The 23,711-nt window shown below is 44.0% G+C and overlaps 1 protein-coding gene across 1 annotated transcript in view; it reads right to left on the reverse strand.

The window, feature by feature from the left end:
- obscna (obscurin, cytoskeletal calmodulin and titin-interacting RhoGEF a) overlaps window positions 1–23,711 on the reverse strand; it is a 142,957-nt gene that overhangs the window by 12,915 nt on the left and 106,331 nt on the right. Inside the window, 12 exon segments of the mRNA XM_056276899.1 lie at window positions 1,547–1,652; window positions 2,334–2,501; window positions 3,595–3,717; window positions 3,826–3,954; window positions 4,247–5,984; window positions 12,502–12,579; window positions 12,772–12,817; window positions 13,167–13,319; window positions 13,418–13,444; window positions 18,600–18,772; window positions 18,887–18,964; window positions 19,071–19,131. Of these exon segments, the coding sequence (XP_056132874.1) occupies window positions 1,547–1,652; window positions 2,334–2,501; window positions 3,595–3,717; window positions 3,826–3,954; window positions 4,247–5,984; window positions 12,502–12,579; window positions 12,772–12,817; window positions 13,167–13,319; window positions 13,418–13,444; window positions 18,600–18,772; window positions 18,887–18,964; window positions 19,071–19,131 (2,880 nt within the window).

Genomic DNA, 23,711 nt, shown 5'->3' on the forward strand with positions numbered 1-23,711 from the left:
TAGTCCCTCCACCGAGTTCTGAGTCTACCCCAGGGTCTCCTCCCAGTTGGACGTGCCTGGAAAACCTCCAAAGGAAGGCACCCAGAAGGCATCCTAATCAGATGCCTGAACCACCTCAACTGGCTCCTTTCGACACGAAGGAGCAGCGGCTCTACTCCAAGCTCTCTCTGGATGTCCGAGCTCCTCACCCTATCTCTAAGGCTGAGCCCAGACACCCTACGGAGGAAACTCATTTCAGCCGCTTGTATCTGCGATCTCACCCTTTCTGTCACCACCCAAAGCTCACTACCCTGGTACCCTATACTCCCGCAGCCCCCCCCCCCCCACACAGAGTGCCCCAGGGTACATGGTCGTAAATCTTTTCCAAGTCCACAAAACACATGTAGACTGGCTGGTCAAACTCCCATGCCTCCCTCAGCGCTTCCGCAAGGGTAAAAAGTTGGTCTGTTGTTCTACGGCCAGGACGGAATCCGCATTGTTCCTCCTGGATCCAAGGTTTGACAATCAGTCGAAGCCTCCTTTCCTGCACCTCCTTTCCCAAGAAATTACAACAGCAGAGCTACAGCACCTCATCCAAAAAAGGGAAACGGGGCCCCCTCCTGGAGCCAGACCTGAGAAGGGAGCTCGCCGGTGAGCATCTGGTGGCTGGGCCTTGGCCTATGGGGCCTGATTGGGCCCAGCCTGAAAAAGCAACATGGAGCCACCACCCTGTGGACCCACCACCTGCGGGGATGAGCATTGGGGTAGGGTGCAATGCAAGCTGGGCGGCAGGCAAAGGCAGGGACTGGAGCGTGCCGACTTCTGGCATCGCAGACTGGTCCTCGGGACGTGGAATGCAATGTTTCTATCCTGTCTTTTTTTGTTTGCATCCACCTGCCGCCCAATGACTATTGGAATAGGCTCCAGCATTCCGCGACCCCAACTGACCCTTTGCTAAGGCCCACCCCCCTTAGTTACCGTTGCTAAGTCTGTCAAGCTTTAACGTTATTTTACGGTTAATAACAGTAATTACTTATCTTGGAGCAGACAAAGCTGTGTTTGTTGATCTTTGAGGGGTTCAACTGGATTTGACGACATCCACATAGCTTTATCCACAGCCTACACTTTTCAGGATTTGATTTTGGTTTTGGGAAGGAAAAAAAACATACATCTTCTTCCAACCTCTCCGGGTAATGAGTGTCACGGTTACAAGTGCCCAGGCCAACATTTAACCATAACTAGCTAAAAGTCTACAAAACCAGCTCGAAAATTAAGAAACTCTGAAACTTTTGCATTGGACTCAACGGAGTGCCGCCATAAAAGTGTCGGACCTCTGTCAGAGCCTGTCCTATGCTGTGCTGTGACTGGCCAGTCTGCATTTCGGGAGGGCGTGGCTTAGTGAAGGGTGAATTGGGAAAAGTGGCTTGGATAATGGATGGATAGATGTTTCTATCAAATCAATGTCTCAATCAAAGCAACAGGAAAGGAGGGAACATATAGCTACAACTTTTTTTTAAAAGTTGCTGTCTTGAATTTTTAGGACAACAGGTGTTTATCAGAATCTTACCTGCTGATCTCTGAGAGGAAGTTGTAAGTTTTGTTGGGAGGCGGTCGTCCTGACCCGCCAACCTTTGTCTCCGGTGACTCAGTCTGGATGAGAGGAATGTGAATCTCTGTAGGACAGAATTAATTCATTTGTTTATAAGATATCTTAATGTACTGTGAATACTCTCTTGCAAACAAATACAAACAAGTGGGAACCCTCATGCAAAGAAATGCAGGTTTTTATATGTTCTGCTGCTTGTGTATTTAAGACAAAATAACTAATCCCTAACGATCCAAATCATGACCATACACTGATCAGTCAAAACATTAAAACCACCTGAGGCCACTGCTATCAGGGAATACCATTGTTTTGTATTTTTGTAGTTCCTCATTTTAATATGGAACTTAAGATCGCTGTGAAGTAGGAAATTCCTGGGAAAAATTTATGACACATAGTGGTGTGTTTTTAATCTTCACCATAGAAGGCAAACGGGGAAGAAGGGTCTAATAAGCCTAACAAGCAGATATGACAGAACAAGCTGGTAGAAGACCTTTACCAACAGCTAGTACAACTTCACCAAGTAAAACTCAGGTTCAATAGTGTTTTTTTTTTTGTTTTTTTTGGCAGTGGGGAAGGTGCTGATACACCTAAGTTGATTCTGATTTTAGCTGGTCACATTTCAAAAACATTTCTTTAAGAAATGTCACACAACTGCATGACATTATGTCAAACAATCTCATACATTAAGAACCAGCATCTTAAGGTAAAAAAAACAAACAAACAAACAACAAACAGTATTTCTCCTTGCCTTCAGGATGAGTGGCTATGACAACAGGGCTGGAAGGGTCACTGAAGGGTCCTGCCCCGGTCTTGGAGATGCAGCCTACCCTGAAGACGTGTGAAGACCCTCTGGGTAAATCCTTCACCACATAACAGCAATCTGTCACGTCCTCTGACAGCAGCCTCCACTCCCCACCTGAGGAAGCATGCAGTATGTTAAGATCAAGATAATATTCATCTCATTAATTAATAACAAGATTAATCAATATACTCATTCTAGTCTCTACTAAATTTTGAGTGCAGTTTATCAATGCGACAGTTTGACAAACGGGAGGATTTGTCATGTAAATTTGAAAGTAAAGAACAGTGTACATCCTTGACTAAGCTTTCTAGAAAGAAGGCCTGTAACAATGGAAAGTGTCTTTTTTGCACATCTCAATATAAATTCTGTCAAATCCTCACTATGTCTAAAGCTGGGAACACATCAGGTGATTGATTTAAAGGCCAATTATTAGGGATGAGAGAGAGCAGCTGTGATACAATGATACGATCTTAAAATTAGTCGTCATGGCCAAATCAGGGTTATAATTAGTAGAGTTGGGTACCGTTCACATTTGAACTGGTACCGGTACCAGTACTGATTCAAATATGAATGGTATCCAACCCTACCGATTGTAACCGATTACAGATTATAACCCTGATTGGCCATGATGAAGGATTTTAAGATTGTATCATTGTATCACAGCTGCGCTTTCCCAACCCTAATAATCGACCGGTACTGGTAACAGTAACAGTACCGGTTCAAATGTGAATGGTACTCAACACTACCAATTATAACCCCGATTTGGCCATGACAACTGATTTTATGATCGTGGAGAGTCTGCAGTGGTCTTTGCAAAATAGGTCAGGTCACCATGGACAGTCGTCACGTGTTAACTTGTGTGAGGGGGAATTAAGATTCAAATCACTCAACGTCCGATCGAACCTTCAATCAGTCTGAGCCGTCACAATAATATCAAAAATGTTTGATTTTTATGGCTAGAATATGAACAAATCTGAGCTCATCAGCAACTGTGTGTTCCTCTTTGACTGAAGTCGGAACAGGTATGTTTGTCTATGACTGTAATCCGTGAAAGTCGGTTGTTAATGTACGATGTCGAGTCTTTTCCCAGTTGGATAGGGCTTTAAAAGTCTTCTAGTGTGTTCCTAGCTTAATTCAAACACTTAAGTTATAAACAGAAGTTGACATTTATTGGTTTCTATACTGCTGTATCACCATTGTCACCCACCCTCTGTACAGCACTGAACACAATAAACAGGAGGGTCAGTGGACTGGACAGGCTTCCACACCAACAGGAGCCCACCTCCTGCCAAATGGATCACATCGGCTCTGTTTGGGCGATATGGCACATCTGAGAAAAGAAGTGAATGTATCACAGAGACACAGAATTAATCATATAGTGAAATAAATAACGACTCGGGGCAGTTCGCAAAGGGACAGAATGGAACTTGTTGTATACCTTTAGTCTTCTTGAATGCAGGTATTTTGAAGGCGGACAAGAATTTGGAAGCCTTCTTTTTGGGACTCTCAATGCCAGTGCTCCGCTCCTTATAAGGTGAGGTGGGAGATAAGGCTTTTACTATTGGTCCTGTGACACAGAGCACACAACACAACACAAAAATGTTGTAAAGACTGGGCCAGATCCAATAATTGTCAAATATACCGTATAAGATTTCTTGATAGTACTGCAATGCCGTCACAGTAGCTTCAGGAGAATGATGTGTGGTTGCTTACAATATGTTTTTTCTTTTAAATCCAAAACACTGCTTTAAATTTATTTGCTTTTTTATGTCTTGCTTTTCTTGAAATGAACACTTGTCAACAAAACTTCCCTCTTAAAGATAATGGAAATAAAATCTTTCTGACTTGCAACAGCTTACCTCCTTTACTCAAGCCTTCCTTACTGGAGGATCTGGTGAAGAGCTTGGTGAGACTGGAGGCTGAAGCTCTCATCCTCTTCCTCAGAGACATGGTGGGGGTGTCTGGCTTCATGATGTCCCCAAGGGTGGGTCCCAACTCTGTGTCCTCCAGCTCGGAGTAGGAATGTCCAGTCCAAGACTGCCTACGGAAGAGCTTCAGCAGTCCCAGTTTTGGTGATCTTCCTGTAGGAGGTCTGGCTTCGAGGGCAGGAGCTGATGCATGTCTCTGGAGGCCCTGACCTTCCTTCTTGTCACGGGCCCTGGGAGGCCTTTCCGGGGCCTGGAGAGAAGAGAGGCTGGGGCTAGGGCTGGGGTTCACCGGGAGGATATTCTCCAGATGACTTTTGCTCCTCGAGGTTAAGTTAGGGTTGGAGCGTGTACGATTCCTTGGTGGTGCCTGAGGAAACAAGCTCCTGGGTTTGAATTCTTTCTCCATCTGTTGCAAAGAATGTGGGGGAGTCAGAGGCTCCTCCTGCTCATCATAACATCCTCCTTCTCCAGTAGTGTATCTGTCTGCAAAACGACCATGGCTCAGTTCCTCGCAGGAACCGAGTCGACTGGAGGACTCTGAACCTCCGTGTTCCAGGATATATGACTCAGTGAGGGATCCCTGGGAGCTGGTGAGATTCTCTCCCTCTGTGAGGTACTGATCCAGCCTGGGGCTTCTTGAGCCAAGAGATAGTCCAACAGCCATGGGATGCCTTTGTGTTGGTGCAACAGAACCTCTTCTCCTGGGGGTCCAACCAGCACCTGGCAGGGCCAGCAAGGTTCTTCCTACCATTTCATCATCTGTGAAATCCTCCCTCAGACTCTGAGTTCCCTCTTCATCACCTGGCTTCTCGCACTGGGGTGAGATGGGAGATCGTTGAGAAAACTCATCGAGGGATCTGCTCCTCCTATGAGAAGGTAATTTAGAGTGGGTGAGACCCACGCCACTGTCAAAGGAACAGGACTTCAGCATGGCGGGCTGGACAGACCCCCATCTCTGGCCCCGGCTGGTTTCCGTCTCATCCTCCACATACTCAATGAGAGGCTCATTCAAGCGTCCCGACAGGCTCCTGCGGAGAGGCTTGCGACCCCTCTCCTGCTTCTTGGCCTGGAATTTGTCCCGTAGTGTCATGTGCCTAGCGGACATGGGGGAGAGCTGCTGAGAAGTGTTGTAGAAGGTGCTCCGTATTACGCTGCCACGAGGGATGCGACCCCCATCACTCCCCGAGCCCTCGTCACCTTCAGACAAGTAGAGGGATGGACTGCTGTCCCTGCTGATGCGACGCTCCCTCTGCGGTGTCTGTTGGAACGACATCTCTGAGGACCCAATTGACAGCCGGCTCATGCTCCTCTCCAATACACTCATCCTCCCGCTCACCTCCTCATCCTCTTCTTCACCCAGTGTGACTTCCTCCTCTTCCTCTTCGTGTAAGCGGAGTTTGGTGAAGGGCTCTGGGATCTGGTCTCTTTCTATTAGGGGGTCATAGTCTTCCTCTGTCTCTTCTTCCTCCTCTTCGGTTGGGCTTTGGTGCTGGAAGAAGTCCCAGGAGTCCGCCTCGTCGTACTCTGATGATGAGCTGCTGCTCAAGGAGCTGCTGCTGTGCTCCTGTGGCTCTCGTGGGACGGTTATGGCAGTGTCTCTGAGTGGGGCATCCAGGAGCTCGGAGATGGGCCTCAGCGTGAGCACCGAACCAATGCAGGTCAAAGAGCGCTGGGTAAAGAGGGAGCGGAAGAGAAGCTGTTTACAAAAAGAGCAATTTAGCACTTCATTTAAATTTAATATATTTAGCTGAGATCCTTTTGCCGAGAGAGTGCTGCAGAAGAATTAGTTTAAATTCCTAAATTACAACATACTAACTAGGGGATGGGACTTGGCATGTATTTCCTGATTTGATATTACAACCATACATTAGTGCCAATTCAATACGTATGGAAATTTTTTGAATATAACAATATGTAAATATTGTGATTTGATATTATGAGTTGTTGAGGCTCCCTCCCCTTATTTACAGTAAAACGTGAAAATGCAATAATCACAAGAAATTATGGAACCAAATGCATTTATTTGAAGCCCTGTGTGTTACAAATACTTTAAACGTGAATATATGTAAAGTATGCTTCCCTGAGCAAAGCATTCAAACGATTCAGTTTCAACCACTGAGAGATGTAGAAATCATGACATCAAACCTCTTCACAGCATCTGTTTATGGTGAATCAACACTGTGATTCAGGGGAAATGCTGGGATATTAAAATCATTATCGCTGGGCGACCAGGTAGTGTGGCAGTGTATTCCATTGCCTACCAACATGGGGGTCGCCAGATCGAATCCCCGTGTTACCTCCGGCTTGGTCGGGCGTCCCTACAGACTCAATTGGCCATGTCTGCGGGTGAGAAGCCGGATGTGGGTATGTGTCCTGGTTGCTGCACTAGCGCCTCCTCTGGTTGGTCGGGGCGCCTGTTCAGGGGGGAGGGGGAACTGGGGGAAATAGTGTGATCCTCACACGTGCTACATCCCCTGGTGAAACTCCTCACCATCAGGTGAAAAGAAGCAGCTGGCGACTCCACATGTATCGGAGGAGACATGTGGTAGTCTGCAGCCTGCAGTCCTCCTTGGATCGGCAGAGGAGGTGCAGCAGCGACCAGGACAGCTCGGAAGAGTGGGGTAATTTGCCAAATACAATCCCGGAGAAAAAGGGGGGAAACATCCAACAACAAAAAAAAAAAGAAAAAAAGAAAGAAACCAAGCACACCTGTGATCAGACTGAACTATAAGACCTTGGGTCTATGATACTTTAGAGAACCTCAGATTTAGGTTTCGGCAGAGGGGGTGGAGCAGCGACCAGGATAGCTCGGAAGAGTGGAGTAATTGGCCGGGTACAACTGGGGAGAAAAAGGGGAACCCCCTCCCCAAAAATGAATAAAATTGTCATCGCTTAGCATCATAATTTTACACTGAATCGACCCCCCATCCCGTATACTAACCAACTCAACAAAAGGATAAGTTGGCCAAGTTGTGTTTGAGTACTTAAACAAATCCCTCGCTCATGTCTCTTTGTCCTTGGTTTTTGAAAACAATTTCGTGATTGACTACTGATTTTGGATTATGGACCTCGGACTATCAACAACAGAGATATCTGGCTTGGACCGCTGTCTGGATTGCGATGCTGATTTTTGGAAGTCGGACTGAAAAACGACACCAGCTGAGCCAGTGGCTGGCTAAGCTAACTAGCTGGCACAAAGAAAACGCCATGGGACCAAAAAAGAATCCTGCACCTGAGGAAGTTGACAATATAAAAAGATAGTTCCGTCTTTCTGATGGAGGAGGTTGCAGCGGTCAGACTACAAAAGAAAACGATTTTGGACTTGGTGGAAGAAGTAGAGGCACCGAGGCTACAAAACACTGAGAAGGAAAAGAGGATTGTCTTTCTGGAGAAACCAATGGCCGATTTGGAGCAGTACACACTAATGAATGACATTATTGTCACTGGGCTGTAGACTAAACCCCGGTCATATGCCCGGGCAGTGACGACGATGAACGGTGGGGACTTCAGCGAGCTGGACTCAAACTCTGTGAAGCAACAGGTGACTACTTTCCTTCAGTCTAAGGTAAGTGAAGTGGACAATAACAACATTGAGGCATGTCACCCTCTTCCTCGGAAAAACAAGAGTGATTAACCGGCCTTAATAATAAGGTTTTCGAACAGAAAGCATGACGCCACACTGCTAAGGCAAGGAAAAAAGCTGTAAGGATCAGATTTCTACTTGAACGAACATCTGACTCAAAGGAATGCAGACATCACCAGAAAGGTACTTTTTCTGAGAAAGCAGAGGAGGATAATGATGATAATAATAATAATAATAACAATAATAAATCAAACTTATATAGCGCTTTTCTAACACTCAAAGTCGCTTTACAATAAACAGGGTGAAACAAGACAGCAGATAAACACAACAGACGTACAGGGGTGGATGGGAAGGGGGGCTACGAGAGGGAGAAATGGCAGTCACACACGATGCCAGCAGTACTCTCCGACTTAAACAGATACAAAAGAGCACAAAAAACAAACAAAAAAAACAAAAAACAACAACTCTGTAGACGGTGATTTTCTGTAGGGGTTTACCCAGTAGCCTATTCCTCTCCCGAGGTATCCACTAGGCAGTGGCACTATTTAATCCATAGCTGGGGGGCTGGTTCATGGGCATCAGGGAATATCCACACACCGGTGGGCCTGCGTACCACACGTCTAGGGGCCAGACCTCCTCCAAGTCCCTTGTAGTTCAGCCAGGGTCCAAGGTGTACCCAGTTACTGTGTGTCGCCACGAGGAGGCACTACATAGGGCTTACTGTTGGAGAGGCTATGTACTGGCAGGGAGAGACTTACGTGTACATGTTCATGTACATGTTCGGCAAACTGCAAAATCTTCATAAAATTGAATGGAACACCAAAAGAGGGGCTTAAGTGCTGGTCAGAGGCAGACTGGGAATGAAAAATGGCCCTGGACTTTTTTACTGAACAATATTTATAACAGTAACTTTAGTAAAATAGACGTAAAATAGAACAAGGGGAACGTGTTGCTCTTAGGAGGAGGCTGTCTAGAAGGAGCAGATTTTGGCACAATGGCACTGGTCGCAAGGTGGCAAGAATCTCTGGAACCATCTGACCAGTAACAGAAATAATACAAGAAGAAATGTGTTGGTGAAAAGACAAGTCATAGAATAAAAGAAAAATGAGCTTATTTCCTACCTCCTTAAATTGGCAATTTCTGCAGCAGCTCACTTCTCTCAGCAATGCCATCTATAACCAGGTCACTGTCCAGGGCCATTAAAACATCTCGCTCAATAGCCATGAGCATAAAAGCCTTCAGGTGCTGTTGAGATAGAGTGCTCCCGAGCTCCTGATGATTTCAGAGTAGAGAAGCTCTGCTCGCAAGCTACCTGGGTTACTGACAAGGTAAGTAGGAACTTGTAAGCAAGGCCCAGGATGTGGTACATGTCGGTCAATAGGTTGTACTGACTAAGAATACGGTAGCAACACACTGGACAGTCCTTGCATGATGAGCAGCTCTTGTTCACCATCTCCACCTCGTCTTCATTTACTTCAGGGTCATGATCCTCCATAGTCCTGGTTGTGTATTCTTCAAATCTCAATTGTTTTAACCTAGTCCACTGTTCTGCCAGACTCATGAGCTCATTCTGTAAATTGGCCACCATTGCTCTGTTATCAAATTTGATCAAACGTTTGCTTAGTTCTGAAAGGGCAGTCTGTGGAAGGCTACTGGCACTGGATGTTAGCTGACTAAAGTTTTTAGGGTCCAGAAGAGCCATGTCAGCATACAAAGTGCCATTACTCAAATCGCCGATGGATGCTATCTATAACTGTATCCAGAATTTGATTATGGACACCAATCCTGTATGCACACTCTGCCCCAGTAAAAGTCTCATCTTGTGCCATCTCTCCAGGCATGGTTTCCTTTTTTGCCACGCCACTTCCGTTGCCTAAATGTGCGTGCTATTTTTGATGATGTCAACTGTAAAAGGGTCTATGAGTTCAACATTTTGAAAGCTCGCTGTAGCACATCAACCTTTTTTTTTTTTAATGTCCCACCCCATCCAGGCTGTGATTGGTCAGTTCACGAAGGGACATAGATGAGCGCTTGTTTCAACAAAAGGTACAGAATATAGCTGAATAGCCACCTAGCCAAACCAAAACATTGCTTATCTTACCCATATTGTCTTCTGTCTTACCGCTTTAGCTGAAAAACCTTGACTAACAGCTGAACTGGTATTGTTGGGCTCAATGAGCTGCTCTCTCTGCTCTCTGTTGCCAGTGGCTTCAGGCTCACTAGGCTGAGATGATTGATGGGAAATGGTGCCAAATAAGTTGTTATTCTAAAAAATTTGGCTGCATCAGCCTCAAGGGACTTCAACCTCTTCTCTCACCGCTTTTCGGCACCACCTTCACATTTTTTCTCATTTTGTTTGTCCATCTTGCTCCACTCACTTACTTATCCAAATGTAACCACTTAACAGAGACGGGAAAGGGGTGGGGCCCAGGAAACATTCGAATGGACCGGACCGAAAGTAATTGGCTGGGAGAGAACGACTGACAGATTTAATACCCAACCACAGTGGGCTGGCAGCCCACTCGCCCGGGCCGGTCAGACACACCACTTGGTTATTTTTATTTAAGTGGGGACTGGAGTTCTTTATATTTTGCTTTGCATTGACCCCAATTGTCAAGTGGCCCACTGGAAAACTCCGGTGCTCCAGATGGCCAGTCCGCCACTGGTGCTGGTCATCGGAGACATGGAGGAATAGGACAAATACCAGTGAGTCCAAAAGAACAACGCAACAAGGTAATGAAAAACCTCAAGTACAAATGATGACAGACAATGTCCACATAGAAAGAGTATATGAAAATAAATTTCTAGGTCTGATAATAGACCACAAAATCTGCTGGAAACCTCATACAAAATATGTGTGAGCAAAGCTGGTAGGCAGCATTGCAGTCTTGGGAAAAACAAGGCATATTCTGGATCATAAAGTGTTGTACACACTAGATTGTTTACTTGTGTTGCCATATCTGAATTACTGTGTGGAGGTATTGGGTAACACCTACAAAAGCAACCTACATCCATTATGAATACTGCAAAAAACGGCCATAAGGATAATTAACAATGTAGGATTTCACGAACACACTAACATGTTGTTTTTAAAGTCACATGCCTTGAAGTTCATGGATCTCGTAGAATTTAACACAGCACAGATAACGTATAAAGCAAGAAATAATTTACTACCAGGTAATATACAAAAAAACATTCTTCGACAGAGAGAGGGGTTATAACTTGAGAGTAAAGTTTAATTTAAAGAAATGTTTGTACAACTATGAAGAGTATGTGTATTTTGATCTGCGGGGTGAATTTGTGGAATGGTTTGGATGTGGAATTCAAGCCAAGTACAAACATTATTCAAGTCAAAAAGGTGTACAAAAATGTATTTTTAAGAGGTATAAGAATGAGAAAGGGCTGGTGTTAACTGTTTTAAGTTTTATATTATTGACTAGAAGAACCCCGCTACAATGTAGCGGTTTGGTTATCCACCTGTCTAAATCTCCCTCCTCTTCATCCTGCCAGCTAACCGCCTTCCCCCTGCCCCTAACCCCCCCCCCACTCCAACTCCCTCCTGCCAAATGCTCAGAATCATCTGAAAATGCCGAGAAAAGTGGTTTACCCCCCCCACTCCAACTCCCTCCCCCCAAATGCTCAGAATCATCTGAAATGCCGAGAAAAGTGGTTTTAGCCATTTTTAGACAATGCATATTTTGCATAATTATGCATAATTATTATAATTATATTTTAATGTTCTGCTATTTTATGGTCCTCTCTGGAACAATACCTACCACCTCCAAAAAAAATTAGGATCATAAGTGTATTTTTGCAAAAATGCACATATTTTGCATAATGCCAAGTCCCAGAATTTTTTTTAAATAGGTGAAAAAATCAAAGATGCTCAGAATCATCTGAAATGCCGAGAAAAGTGGTTTTTTTTAGCCATTTTTAGAAAAATGCATATTTTGCATATTTATGCATAATTATGCATAATTTTAATTTTCTGGGATTTTTCCCTTACTCTCTGGAACAATACCTACCACCTCCAAAAAGAATTAGGATCATAAGTGCTTTAGTTTTCGGTCCGGCTATCTACACTAACTAACACACACACACACTAACACCACACACACACATTACGAAAACATATGAGTAGATACTGGGTGATATCTGGGTTGTACATAGAATTGGGATAATTGTTTATACATGTATGTAAGATAAAGATTATGAGTTAAGGGATGAGTAGTGGAGAAGGGATAGGAATAATTAAGTATACTTCCTCCTACCCCTTTTTGGACATGTAATATTTAATTCGTGTATTTATGAGAATTTGTCTATTGAGTTTGTTGTATAGGTTTATTGTTCATTTTATTTTATTATTTATTGTTCTGTTTTTGTTTTTCTTTTTTTACATTTTTGAAATGAAAATAAATCAAATCAAATCTAAAGACAACCAACTGTGACAAACAACAAGGTCAAAGCATATCTCTAAACTTTCTGTTACTACAGTTTTATCTAGATTAGAAAAATGAGAGCCAAGAAGACAAAATAAAGAAGAAGAAAAAAAAAACAGAACAATAGTCAACAGATTTTTATATTGAAATGAATGATAATTTACCTGCCACTTCCGTTTTGAGGTGAAGACTTTTAAACTCCTTGTGTTGATTTCATCTGTCTCTTCTCCTGCATTTTCATCCTGAGACACAGAAAATAATGGAACTTTAATTTCACCCCAAAATTTAAAGGAATGCAAATGAATTGCGGTATGTGATGAATTGATTAAATGTGAATTATACTAGAGAAATGTCCAGTAATACTAATAAGGTTAACAATTTAGTCAATACTAATTTAACACATGTGGAACATGTTGAGATCTTTTATATCTTACCTGGAACCATTCATGGCTCAAACATTCAAAAGCAGATGGCCGCTTCCTAAGTATGGAGAGAATAATATGCCTTAATAACGTTGTTATTGTGAACAAGGAAAACCTTAAGAGTTTAATAATTCAATTACAGTAGTAGACAGTTTTCAATATGAGTCACTCTAAATGTTAACCTCTTACTGGTTTGTCTGGTCCCACAATAATAATTTGTGTCACTTCCCCAAAATATCAATATAATAAAACTTAAAATGGATACATTTACAGTACTTTTCAGAGCAATACATCATGGTCACATTAAATGGGACTCACTGCACTTCCAGCAGCAACATTTACTGGTAAACCCTATTCATAATTTAGTATGTGACTAACACAATGTGATATATATAACGGTTTCATACTCGGGGTCGGGCTGCAGGACCAAGTGGAGGAAGTCTTGGGCTTCGGGGCTCCTGCATATGACATCAGGGGCGTCCCAGTTCAGGGTTCCCTCTCCCACTCTCAGGAGCGTAGCCCGGTCCGTTTCACCCACAAATGGGCACCGGCACATCAGACTGAATGGTCAACACAGGCCCAATAACTGACATGCATGTCATTTTCAAAAAACTGCTGACGACAGGATACCGCTTGTATTAGGTAAAGCCATACTTACCACAGATAAGTGATAACACCCACAGACCTGTTGGAAAGAACAGGAGACATTTTTAAAACAAAGTACCATCTCGTTTTTTACTTCCTGACTTCATCATCATCATCATCGGTGGTCACTTGAAGCAAGTATGACTGTCCGCTCCATTGGGTTGTCTACTTGTGGGTCTTCAGATGGCTGTAGAGGCTGATCTATGATCTATGATGATATACTGTGGTGCAGTGTGGACAGGGGAAAGTGGTGGTTGGTGGTTGAGCCTTTTTCTCTCTCTCCTTACAGTGCTGTCACTTTTTCTCTGTGGCACAGTGGCGTTCCATTTCATGACTTGCAGCTCCTTCCTGCATGCATTTCTTCCAGGAGTACCTGTCCAGTGCAGTGTTCCCAGTTGCTTGATGTGATGTTGAATTTCTTCAGACTGGTCTTGATATTGTGCTTAAAACGTTTCTTTTGACCACCGGGAGCTCGCTGACCTTCCTTCAACTGGGATTATAGGTTCTATTTGGGGAGACATGTGTTGGACAAGCGGATGACATGGCCTGTCCATCGGAGTTGGTGCTGCATTATTTTTGTGGTGATGCTAGTCATGCTGGCTTCTTCCAGAATGCTGATGTTGGTGTGTCTGTCCTTTCAGCTTCCTGACTTACAACTGAACACATACACTGATATTTAAAACTAAACAATCAAGTATTGCAAACTATTTTTAGCATTCATGCTGCTTGCAGTGTATCAGATGTATGGGATTTAATATATAAAGTCAAAACAGACACAGTAAAAAAGTGGTGAATTGACATAAAAGACTCTTCTCAATTGTCTACACTTTCTTGCACACATGGTATTATCATACTAGGCAAACCCTACCTGCCTCCTTTGGCAGTCCATCGAAACGATGATGACTGTGATGCAGTTTAAGCTCGGCAAGCACGCCTACCTGCCTAGTATCTATATCTATATCAATATCTATTTATTTATCCACATTTATAATATGTCGGGATGATTTAACCCTGTTCTGTTTAGATGCAGTGCCAGAAATTATATTAATTCACTTGTTTTAACATTTATCTGTTTGGGGCATCCGGGTAGTTTAGCAGTCTATTCCACTGCCTGCCAACATGAGGATCGCCGGTTCGAATCCATGTGTTACCTCCAGCTTGGTCAGGCGTCCCAACAGACAATTGTCTGTGTCTGCGGGTGGGAAGCTGGATGTGGGTGTGTGTCCTGGTCGCTGCACGAGTGCCTCCTCTGGTCGGTCGGGGTGCCTGTTTGGGGGGAAGGGGGAACTGGGGGGAATAGTGTGATCCTCCCACGCGCTATGTCCCCCTGGCGAAACTCCTCACTGTCAGGTGAAAAGAAGCGGCTGGCAACTCCACATGTATTGGAGGGGGCATGTGGTAGTTTGCAGCCCTCCCCAGATCAGCAGAGGGGGTGGCGCAACAACCGCGACAGCTCAGAAAAGTGGGGTAATTGGCCAGGTACAATTGGGGAGAAAAAAACCCCGTCACTGAGGATGCACAAGCCAGTGCATCCTTAGTGCCGGTCCCAAGCCCAGACAAATGGGGAGGGTTGCGTCAGGAAGGGCATCCGGCGTAAAATCTTTGCCAAATCAAATATGCGGATCATAAATAAGACTTACATACCGGATCGGTCGAGGCCCGGGTTACCAACGACCGCCACCGGTACTGTTAACCAGCAGGGTGTCGGTGGAAACTATGCTACTGTTGGGCGAAGGAGAAGGAGAGGGGGAAGCATGTCCAGAGGCAGCTAGAGAGGAGGAAGGGTAGGCATGTGGAGGTGAGAGTTGGAACTTTGAATGTTGGCACTATGACTGGTAAGGGGAGAGAGCTGGCTGACATGATGGAAAGAAGAAAGGTAGGCATACTGTGTGTGCAAGAGACCAGGTGGAAGGGGAGAAAGGCCAGGAGTATCGGAGGTGGGTTCAAACTCTTCTACCATGGTGTGAATGGGAGGAGTAATGGGGTAGGGGTAATTCTGAAGGAAGTGTATGTCAAGAGCGTGCTGGAGGTGAAGAGAGTGTCAGACAGAGTGATGAGTATGAAGCTGGAAATTGAAGGTTTATTGCTGAATGTTATCAGCGCATATGCCCCTCAAGGTGGGTGTGAGATGGATGAAAAAGAAGAATTCTGGAGTGAGTTGGACGACATGGTGGAGAGGGTACCCAAGGAGGAGAGAGTGGTGATTGGAGCGGACTTCAATGGACATGTTGGTGAAGGGAACAGAGGTGATGAGGAGGTGATGGGAAGGTATGGAGTCAAGAAGAGAAATGTGGAAGGACAGATGGTGGTGGATTTTGCGAAAAGGATGGAAATGGCTGTGGTGAATACATATTTCAAGAAGAGGGAGGAACACAGGGTGACATACAAGAGTGGAGGAAAGTGCACACAGGTGGACTATATCTTATGTAGAAGGCGCCATCTAAAAGGGATTGGAGACTGCAAGGTGGTGACAGGGGAGAACGTAGCTAGGCAGCATCGGATGGTGGTCTGTAGGATGACTTTGGAGACCAAGAAGAGCAAGCGAGTGAAGACACAGCCAAAGATCAAATGGTGGAAGTTGAAGAAGGAAGACTGTTGTGTGGAGTTCAGGCAGGAGTTGAGACAGGCACTGGGTGGTAGTGAAGAGTTGCCGGATGGCTGGACAACCACTGCAGAAATAGTGAGGGAGACAGCTAGGAAGGTACTTGGTGTGTCATCAGGACAGAGGAAGGAAGACAAGGAGACTTGGTGGTGGAATGAGGGAGTACAGCAAATTATACAGAGGAAGAGGTTGGCAAAGAAGAAGTGGGATAGTAAGAGAGATGAAGAAAGTAGACAGGAGTACAAGGAGATGCAGCGTAAAGCAAAGAGAGAGGTGGCAAAGGCAAAGGAAAAGGCGTATGGTGAGTTGTATGACAGGTTAGACATTAAGGAAGGAGAAAAGAACTTGTACCGATTGGCTAGACAGAGGGACCAAGCTGCAAAGGATGTGCAGCAAGTTAGGGCGATCAAGGATAGAGATGGAAATGTGCTGACAAGCGAGGAGAGTGTGCTAAGAAGGTGGAAGGAATACTTTGAGGGGCTGAAGAATGAAGAAAATGAGAGAGAGAGAAGGTTGGATGATGTAGGGATAGTGAATCAGGAAGTTCAGTGGATTAACAAGGATGAAGTGAGGGCAGCTATGAAGAGGATGAAGAGTGGAAAGGCAGTTGGTCCTGATGACATACCTGTGGAGGCATGGAGATGTTTAGGAGAGAGGGCAGTGGAGTTTTTAACTAGATTGTTTAACACAATCCTGGAAAGTGAAAGGATGCCTGAAGAGTGGATTTTCAAGAACAAGGGCAGTGTGCAGAACTGTAACAACTACAGAGGTATAAAGTTGATCAGCCACAGCATGAAGATTTGGGAAAGAGTAATAGAAGCTAGTTAAGAGGAGAGGTGATGATCAGCGAGCAGCAGTATGGGTTCATGCCACGAAAGAGCACCACAGATGCGATGTTTGCTTTGAGAATGTTGATTGAGAAGTATAGAGAAGGCCAGAAAGAGTTCCATTGTGTCTTTGTAGATTTAGAGAAAGCATATGACAGGGTGCCAAGAGAGGAGGTGTGGTATTGTATGAGGAAGTCGGGAGTTGCAGAGAAGTATGTAGGAGTGGTGCAGGATATGTATGAGGGAAGTGTGACAATAGTGAGGTGTGCGGTTGGAATGACAGATGGGTTCAAGGTGGAGGTGGGATTACATCAAGGATCGGCTCTGAGCCCTTTCTTGTTTGCAATGGTGATGGACAGGTTGACGGACAAGATCAGGCAGGAGTCTCCATGGACGATGATGTTCGCGGATGACATTGTGATCTGTAGCGAGTAGGGTGCAGGTTGAGGAGAGCCTGGAGAGGTGGAGGTATGCACTGGAAAGAAGAGGAATGAAAGTCAGTAGGAGCAAGATGGAATACCTATGCGTGAATGAGAGAGAGGACAGTGGAATGGTCAGGATGCAAGGAGTGGAGGTGACAAAGGCATTTGAGTTTAAATACTTGGGGTCAACTGTCCAAAGTAATGGGGAGTGCAGTAGAGGTGAAAAAGAGAGTGCAGGCAGGTTGGAGTGGGTGGAGAAGTGTGTCAGGAGTGATTTGCGACAGAAGGGTATCAGCAAGAGTTAAAGGGAAAGTTTACAAGATGGTTGTGAGACCAGCTATGTTATATGGTTTGGAGACAGTGGCACTGACGAAAAGACAGGAGGCGGAGCTGGAGGTGGCAGAGTTGAAGATGCTAAGATTTTCACTGGGAGTAACGAAGAAGGACAGGATTAGGAACGATTATATTAGAGGGACCGCTCAGGTTGGACGGTTTGGAGACAAAGCAAGAGAGGCAAGATTGAGATGGCTTGGACATGTGTGGAGGAGAGATGCTAAGTATATTGGGAGAAGGATGCTGAATATGGAGCTGCCAGGGAAGAGGAGAAGAGGAAGGCCAAAGAGGAGGTTTATGGATGTGGTGAGGGAAGACATGCAGGTGGCTGGTGTGACAGAGGAAGACGCAGAAGACAGGAAGAAATGGAAACGGATGATCCGCTGTGGCGACCCCTAATGGGAGCAGCCGAAAGTAGTAGTAGATATTAGAAGGACCGCTCAGGTTGGACAGTTTGGAGACAAAGCAAGAGAGGCAAGATTGAGATGGCTTGGCCATGTGTGGAGGAGAGATGCTGAGTATATTGGGAGAAGGATGCTGAATATGGAGCTGCCAGGGAAGAGGAAAAGAGGAAGGCCAAAGAGGAGGTTTATGGATGTGGTGAGGGAAGACATGCAGGTGGCTGGTGTGACAGAGGAAGACGCAGAAGACAGGAAGAAATGGAAACGGATGATCCGCTGTGGCGACCCCTAATGGGAGCAGCCGAAAGTAGTATATACAATTGGGGAGAAAAGTGGGGGAAAAAAAAAAGAATTTTTTTTTTTATCTGTTTAACATTTATTTCAAGAGTAGACTTTGAGATTAAGAGACTTTGAGATTAAGAATCTCTTTTGCAAGGGAGACCTGGCCAAGGAATGGCAGCATTAATAGAAAAAAAGCCTCAGACCAAAATAAAATAAACAAACAAATGTGAAATAAAAACTGCACAGTGGCTCAAGATAAGATAAGAATACACAATACAGACTAGTCCATAAAATACAATTATAGTGTGGTATTATTAGTGTAACCCACCAGATATCTGTGGCTACAGTGACTGGTTCCTGATGAACTATCTCAGGAGCGACGAACTCTGGAGATCCAAACTTGCTGTACTGGTGTCTGGATGCGTCAATTTCCTGGCAGAAGCCAAAGTCACATATCTTGATTTCGTCTCTGGGCGGATACACCATCAGAATGTTCTCAGGCTGAAGTGGTTGGAGAGATTGACACAATTAAGAATTATATTAACACTTCCAAAATCATCGAAAAGAAAAAGAAAACGGGGTAGGAAACAATGTTGAATGGACGTAAAATCTTACTTTGATGTCCAGATGCAGGATGTTCATGCTGTGAATGTGACCAACACCTTCCAGGACCTGCTGGATATACGACTGGATCTGAAAGAAACAGAGAGCATGTGTACAGTCATCCAATATAATCAACTGTTAGTTTAGAATATAAAAGATATGTATACTTCTAATTTCTTTACATGTAATATTGTACCTCTTTCTCAGTGACCGATCCCTTCACCAGCAAATGGTCAAGAAGCCCATGAGAGCAGCAGCTGGAAATGTTGTCATGGGGTACATAACCAAACACAGGAATCTCATTTTATTGGTTGAATCATCATGTCACAAAAGTAAGTGAATTGGACATCATGAGTCCCACCATTCAGTACAACCTGGTAATGCTAATATGAAACAGCAAACTAAGCTTATGTCAGCTTCCAAACCAATTACTTGCCTACTTGACCCTCTTTACCAGCAAAATTTTTTAAAGACCTCTGGCCTTTCCTGGGACCTACAATGCTGGACACTGTTAATTTTTCACTTACTATTGGCACTGTTCCCAGCAGTTTTAAGACAGCTGTGGTCAAACCTCTACTTAAGAAACTGCGCCTCGATCCAGGGTCTCTTAATAACTATCAACCAGTCTCCAATATTCCATGCTTTTCTAAAGTACTGGAGAGAGTTGTGTATCAACAACTTTTGACCCATATAGAAGAAAGCCATCTATATGAACCTTTTCAATTGTCTTTCAAGGCCTGTCACGCCACTGAAACTGTTCTGACCAGAGTGGTGAACGATCTTCCACTTGCTATGTACACTGATTCCACCTCTATGCTTCTACTACTAGACCTCAGTGCAGCCTTCTACACATTGATCCCTATATACTATTGGAAAGACATTTTTTTTAATTTTGGTGTCTCTGGCCTAGCTCTCTCTTGGCTGAAGTCCTACTTATCTGGAGGAACACAGTGTGTCTGCTATAATAATATTACATCGAAATTCTCTGACGTTAGATATGGTGTATCTCAGGGCTCGGCCCTTGGCCCTCTACTTTTCTCTCTTTATATTTTACCCCTTGTCCAAATTATACGATGTCATGGAATAACTTTCCATTGCTATGCAGAGGATACTCAGCTCTATGTGCCTATAAGGGCTGATATCATACTCAAATTACTAATTTAGAGGCCTGCTTGGCTGCTGTGAAAAACTGGATATCACTAAATATCCTGCTTTTAAATTCGGACAAAACTGAGATGCTGGTCATTGGCCATGCAAGACACAGACAACAATTTGATCAAGTAACCATAGCAACTGACAACTCTGTGATTTCACAAAGTGTGGCAGCCAAATGTCTTGGTGTTACGTTTGATCCCAACCTTTCCTTTGATAAGCACATTAAAGAAATCACCAAGACTGCCTTTTTTCACTTACGTAACATAGCTAAAATTCGGTCTTTTCTACCTATGGCTGACACAGTGACTTTAATACATGCATTTTTTTTCATCCAGACTTGATTACTGTAATGTTGTTTTCAGGTCTGCCACATGCTAGTACTAAAAAGTCTTCAGATGGTTCAAAATGCTGCAGTTAAAATCCTAACTAAAACTACAAAATTTCACCATATTACGCCAATTCTTGCCTGCCTTCATTGGCTTCCTATCTATGTTAGATCAGATTTCAAGGTGCTTCTGCTGACTTACAAAATCCTAAATGGGCTTACCCCATTGTACCGGTCTGATCTCATTAAACCATACATTCCATCTCGAGCTTTCTGCTTTCAAAATACAGGGCTCCTGTGTGTACCCAAAGTTAGAAAGAAGTTTTGGATGTTTAGCTGTTTGTAGCAAGATTATTCATTTAGGCATGCTGGCTATAAAGTTGGAAAAAAAAGCATCTTTGACAGGTCAGGTTTTCCCAAGATATTCAAATGAGCATTTGCTCTAGCCCTAACCTAGCTCTTATTTTTGCTTTGGTTGTGCCATAAGGACTTTTCTTTCAGTTTCCAGGTTCGAGCTGTAGAATGGGTAACTTGGTGACTCCTTCAAGGATTGATGATGAGTTGACAGTCTTTTGAATCATTTATGTCATGAATGCTGCAGAGATGATGCTGTGCTTTTGTTTAAGTTATTGCTGTTTTAGTTTATATATATATTTTTTAAAATCTTTTGTACTTGTTCATCTGTATTAATTTCTCTTAAAGAAACTCAATAAAAACTGGTGGCAGAGCCTTTTTTATCAGGTCCCGTTCTTGTGGAAAAACCTGCCTTCTGCCATCAGACAATCAGAGGCTGTTGAGTCCTTTAAATCCAAACTTAAAACAGATCTTTTTGCCTTAACTTACAATTAGTTGCCTTTAAGTTGAGTGCTTCACAACCTGTACTGCATGGCAGGTTGGTTTCTGTCTCAATGAATTTACCAAGCACTGTTCTGACGACGAGATTATAGGGTATAGATTATTGACTATTGCAAATTGTTCCCTTCTCTCGCGTCTTTTCTCTCTCTTTGAATGATGTATTGTCCATTCTCTTTTCCTGTGTATGTGAATGGTGTGTTGTGAGTCTCCCCCATGTGCATGTGTAGTCATTCCTCCTCTCAGGTCTTCACGGTGATGATGGTCGCCACCTGGACACTGCTTGGCATCCTTCTCATCACATTCTTTATCTCTTATGAATCCATATAATTTTGTTATCCTGTTTCAATGTTTATATCCTCCTCCCACTCCAATGTGTGACTAGCATTTTTTCTTGTCTCTTCCCCTGTATATGTGAATGGTGTGATATGAGTCTTCCCTGTGTTTATGTGTGGTCTGTCCTCCTGCCAGGTCTACATGGTGATTGATGGTAGTCGCATGGCTCAGGCCTAGGCTATTCCGGTGGCATCTGGACACTGCCTGGCATCCTCATCATATTCTTCATATATCTTATAATTCCATTATAATTCTGTTATCCTCTTCCAATGTTGTATTCTTTAAATTGAGTTTTATTCTGTACACACAATATCCATTGCACGTCTGTCTGTCTTGGGAGAGAGAACCCTCCTCTGTTTCACTCCCTGAGGTTTCTTCCTATTTTTTCTCCCTGTTAAAGGTTTTTTTTTAGGGAGTTGTTCCTTATCTGATGTAAGGGTTTAAGGCAGGGGTGGGCAATCTTATCCATAGGGCCAGTGTGGGTGAAGGTTTTGGTTCCAACCAAGCAATTACACACCTATGTCTCCTAGTAAGTTCCTGAGCAAAGACTCTACTGCAGGGGTCGGGAACCTTTTTGACTGGGAGAGCCATAAAAGCCAAATATTTCTAAATATATTTCATTGAGAGCCATATAGTATTTTTAACGTATAATAAATTAAATATGTCTTACTTTTAATGCGACTTCTGGTGCTGCATGGTTTTGCTGATGGCCTTGTAGTCTGGTTAATACGTGGTGAGGTTGAGCTTCATGCAGGCGTTGAGGCTTCCATCAGTTAAACGTGAGCGTAGGTTGGTCTTAATGTTCCTCATATGCGAGAAAGACTGTTCACATGCATATGTAGAGCCAAACATGGTCAATACGGCAATACTCACACGCTGCATTGTGTGGTATGTCACAGGAAGCTCTTTCCAAGTTTTAAGAATCAGCTGGTCTTCAGGTTGAAGATTTTTAATTTCTGTCCACTTGTGTTCCCTCGCCAGCTCTGCTCGCTGTCGCGCAAGACTTTCCAACTCTCCATTAAGTGACTTGAACTTACTCATCCACATGTCTGATGCCTTCAGGTCAGCAACTTCCAGCTCAAAGTCTCCGATAGAGACCCCGGGGATGCATGTCAGGTCGATTTTGTCCACTGCACACTCATGTGGATGAGTGATGAACTTGAAAAGACCAGTGCGCGCACGAAATTCTCCAAAACGTGCTTTGAATGACTGCAGGAGATTGAACGTAAAGCCAGCTAGCTGCTGGAGATCCAGATGTTGAGTGGAGTCACTTGCTAAGCATGCATCTCTAAATTGTTGCAGTCTTTCAAAGTGCAGAAGACGACCTGTTTCAATGTCCCTGAGAAAGACTTCCAGCTTGCTTTCAAATGCAAACACTGCTTGTTGAAGGGATGAGATTGTATTTCCAATACCTTGCATTTTCACATTGAGCTGGTTCAGATGGCCAGTTATGTCCACGAGATAGTGAAACTGCAGGAGCCAGTCAGTGTTGTCTAGCTCAGGATGCTTGACGCCTTTCATTTCAAGAAAAGTCCGGATTTCACTCAGGCAAGCTGCAAAACGGCTGAGCACCTTCCCCCTTGACAACCAACGCACGTTGCTGTGTAAAAGCAGACCGGGATAATGATTCCCAACTTCTTCTAACAGAGCTTTAAACTGGCGATCATTTAAAGCTCGGGCAACAATAAAGTTGACCACTCGAATGACCAGAGACATCACCTCGCCAAGCTCCTGGCCACACGTCTGAGCGCAAAGCGCCTCCTGGTGCAGGATGCAATGAAAACTTAGGATGGCTCTCTTTTCATGTTCACGGAGAAGCGCTACAAATCCTTTGTTCTTCCCCAACATACAGGGTGCACCATCAGTACAGATAGAAATAAGTTTATCCATCGGTAGTTTTTTTTCTTTAGCAAACTCCATGAAAGACATGAATAAATCCTCTCCTCTTGTTGTCCCTTTCATTGGCAAAACAGCCAAGCTTTCCTCACGCAGTGTGTCACCTGCAGCATACCTGGCAATGATACTGCACTGAGATAGATGGCTAACGTCTGTTGACTCATCTAACGCGAGAGAAAAGTATGTCCCGGCGTTTATGTCCTTAATTTGTGTTTCCTCGACTTGATTTGCCATCATGATGCTACGATCGTGCACAGTTCTTGCTGACAGGGG

The sequence above is a fragment of the Lampris incognitus genome, chromosome 3 (genome assembly GCF_029633865.1).
Source record: "Lampris incognitus isolate fLamInc1 chromosome 3, fLamInc1.hap2, whole genome shotgun sequence".
Taxonomy (NCBI): Eukaryota; Metazoa; Chordata; class Actinopteri; order Lampriformes; family Lampridae; genus Lampris; species Lampris incognitus.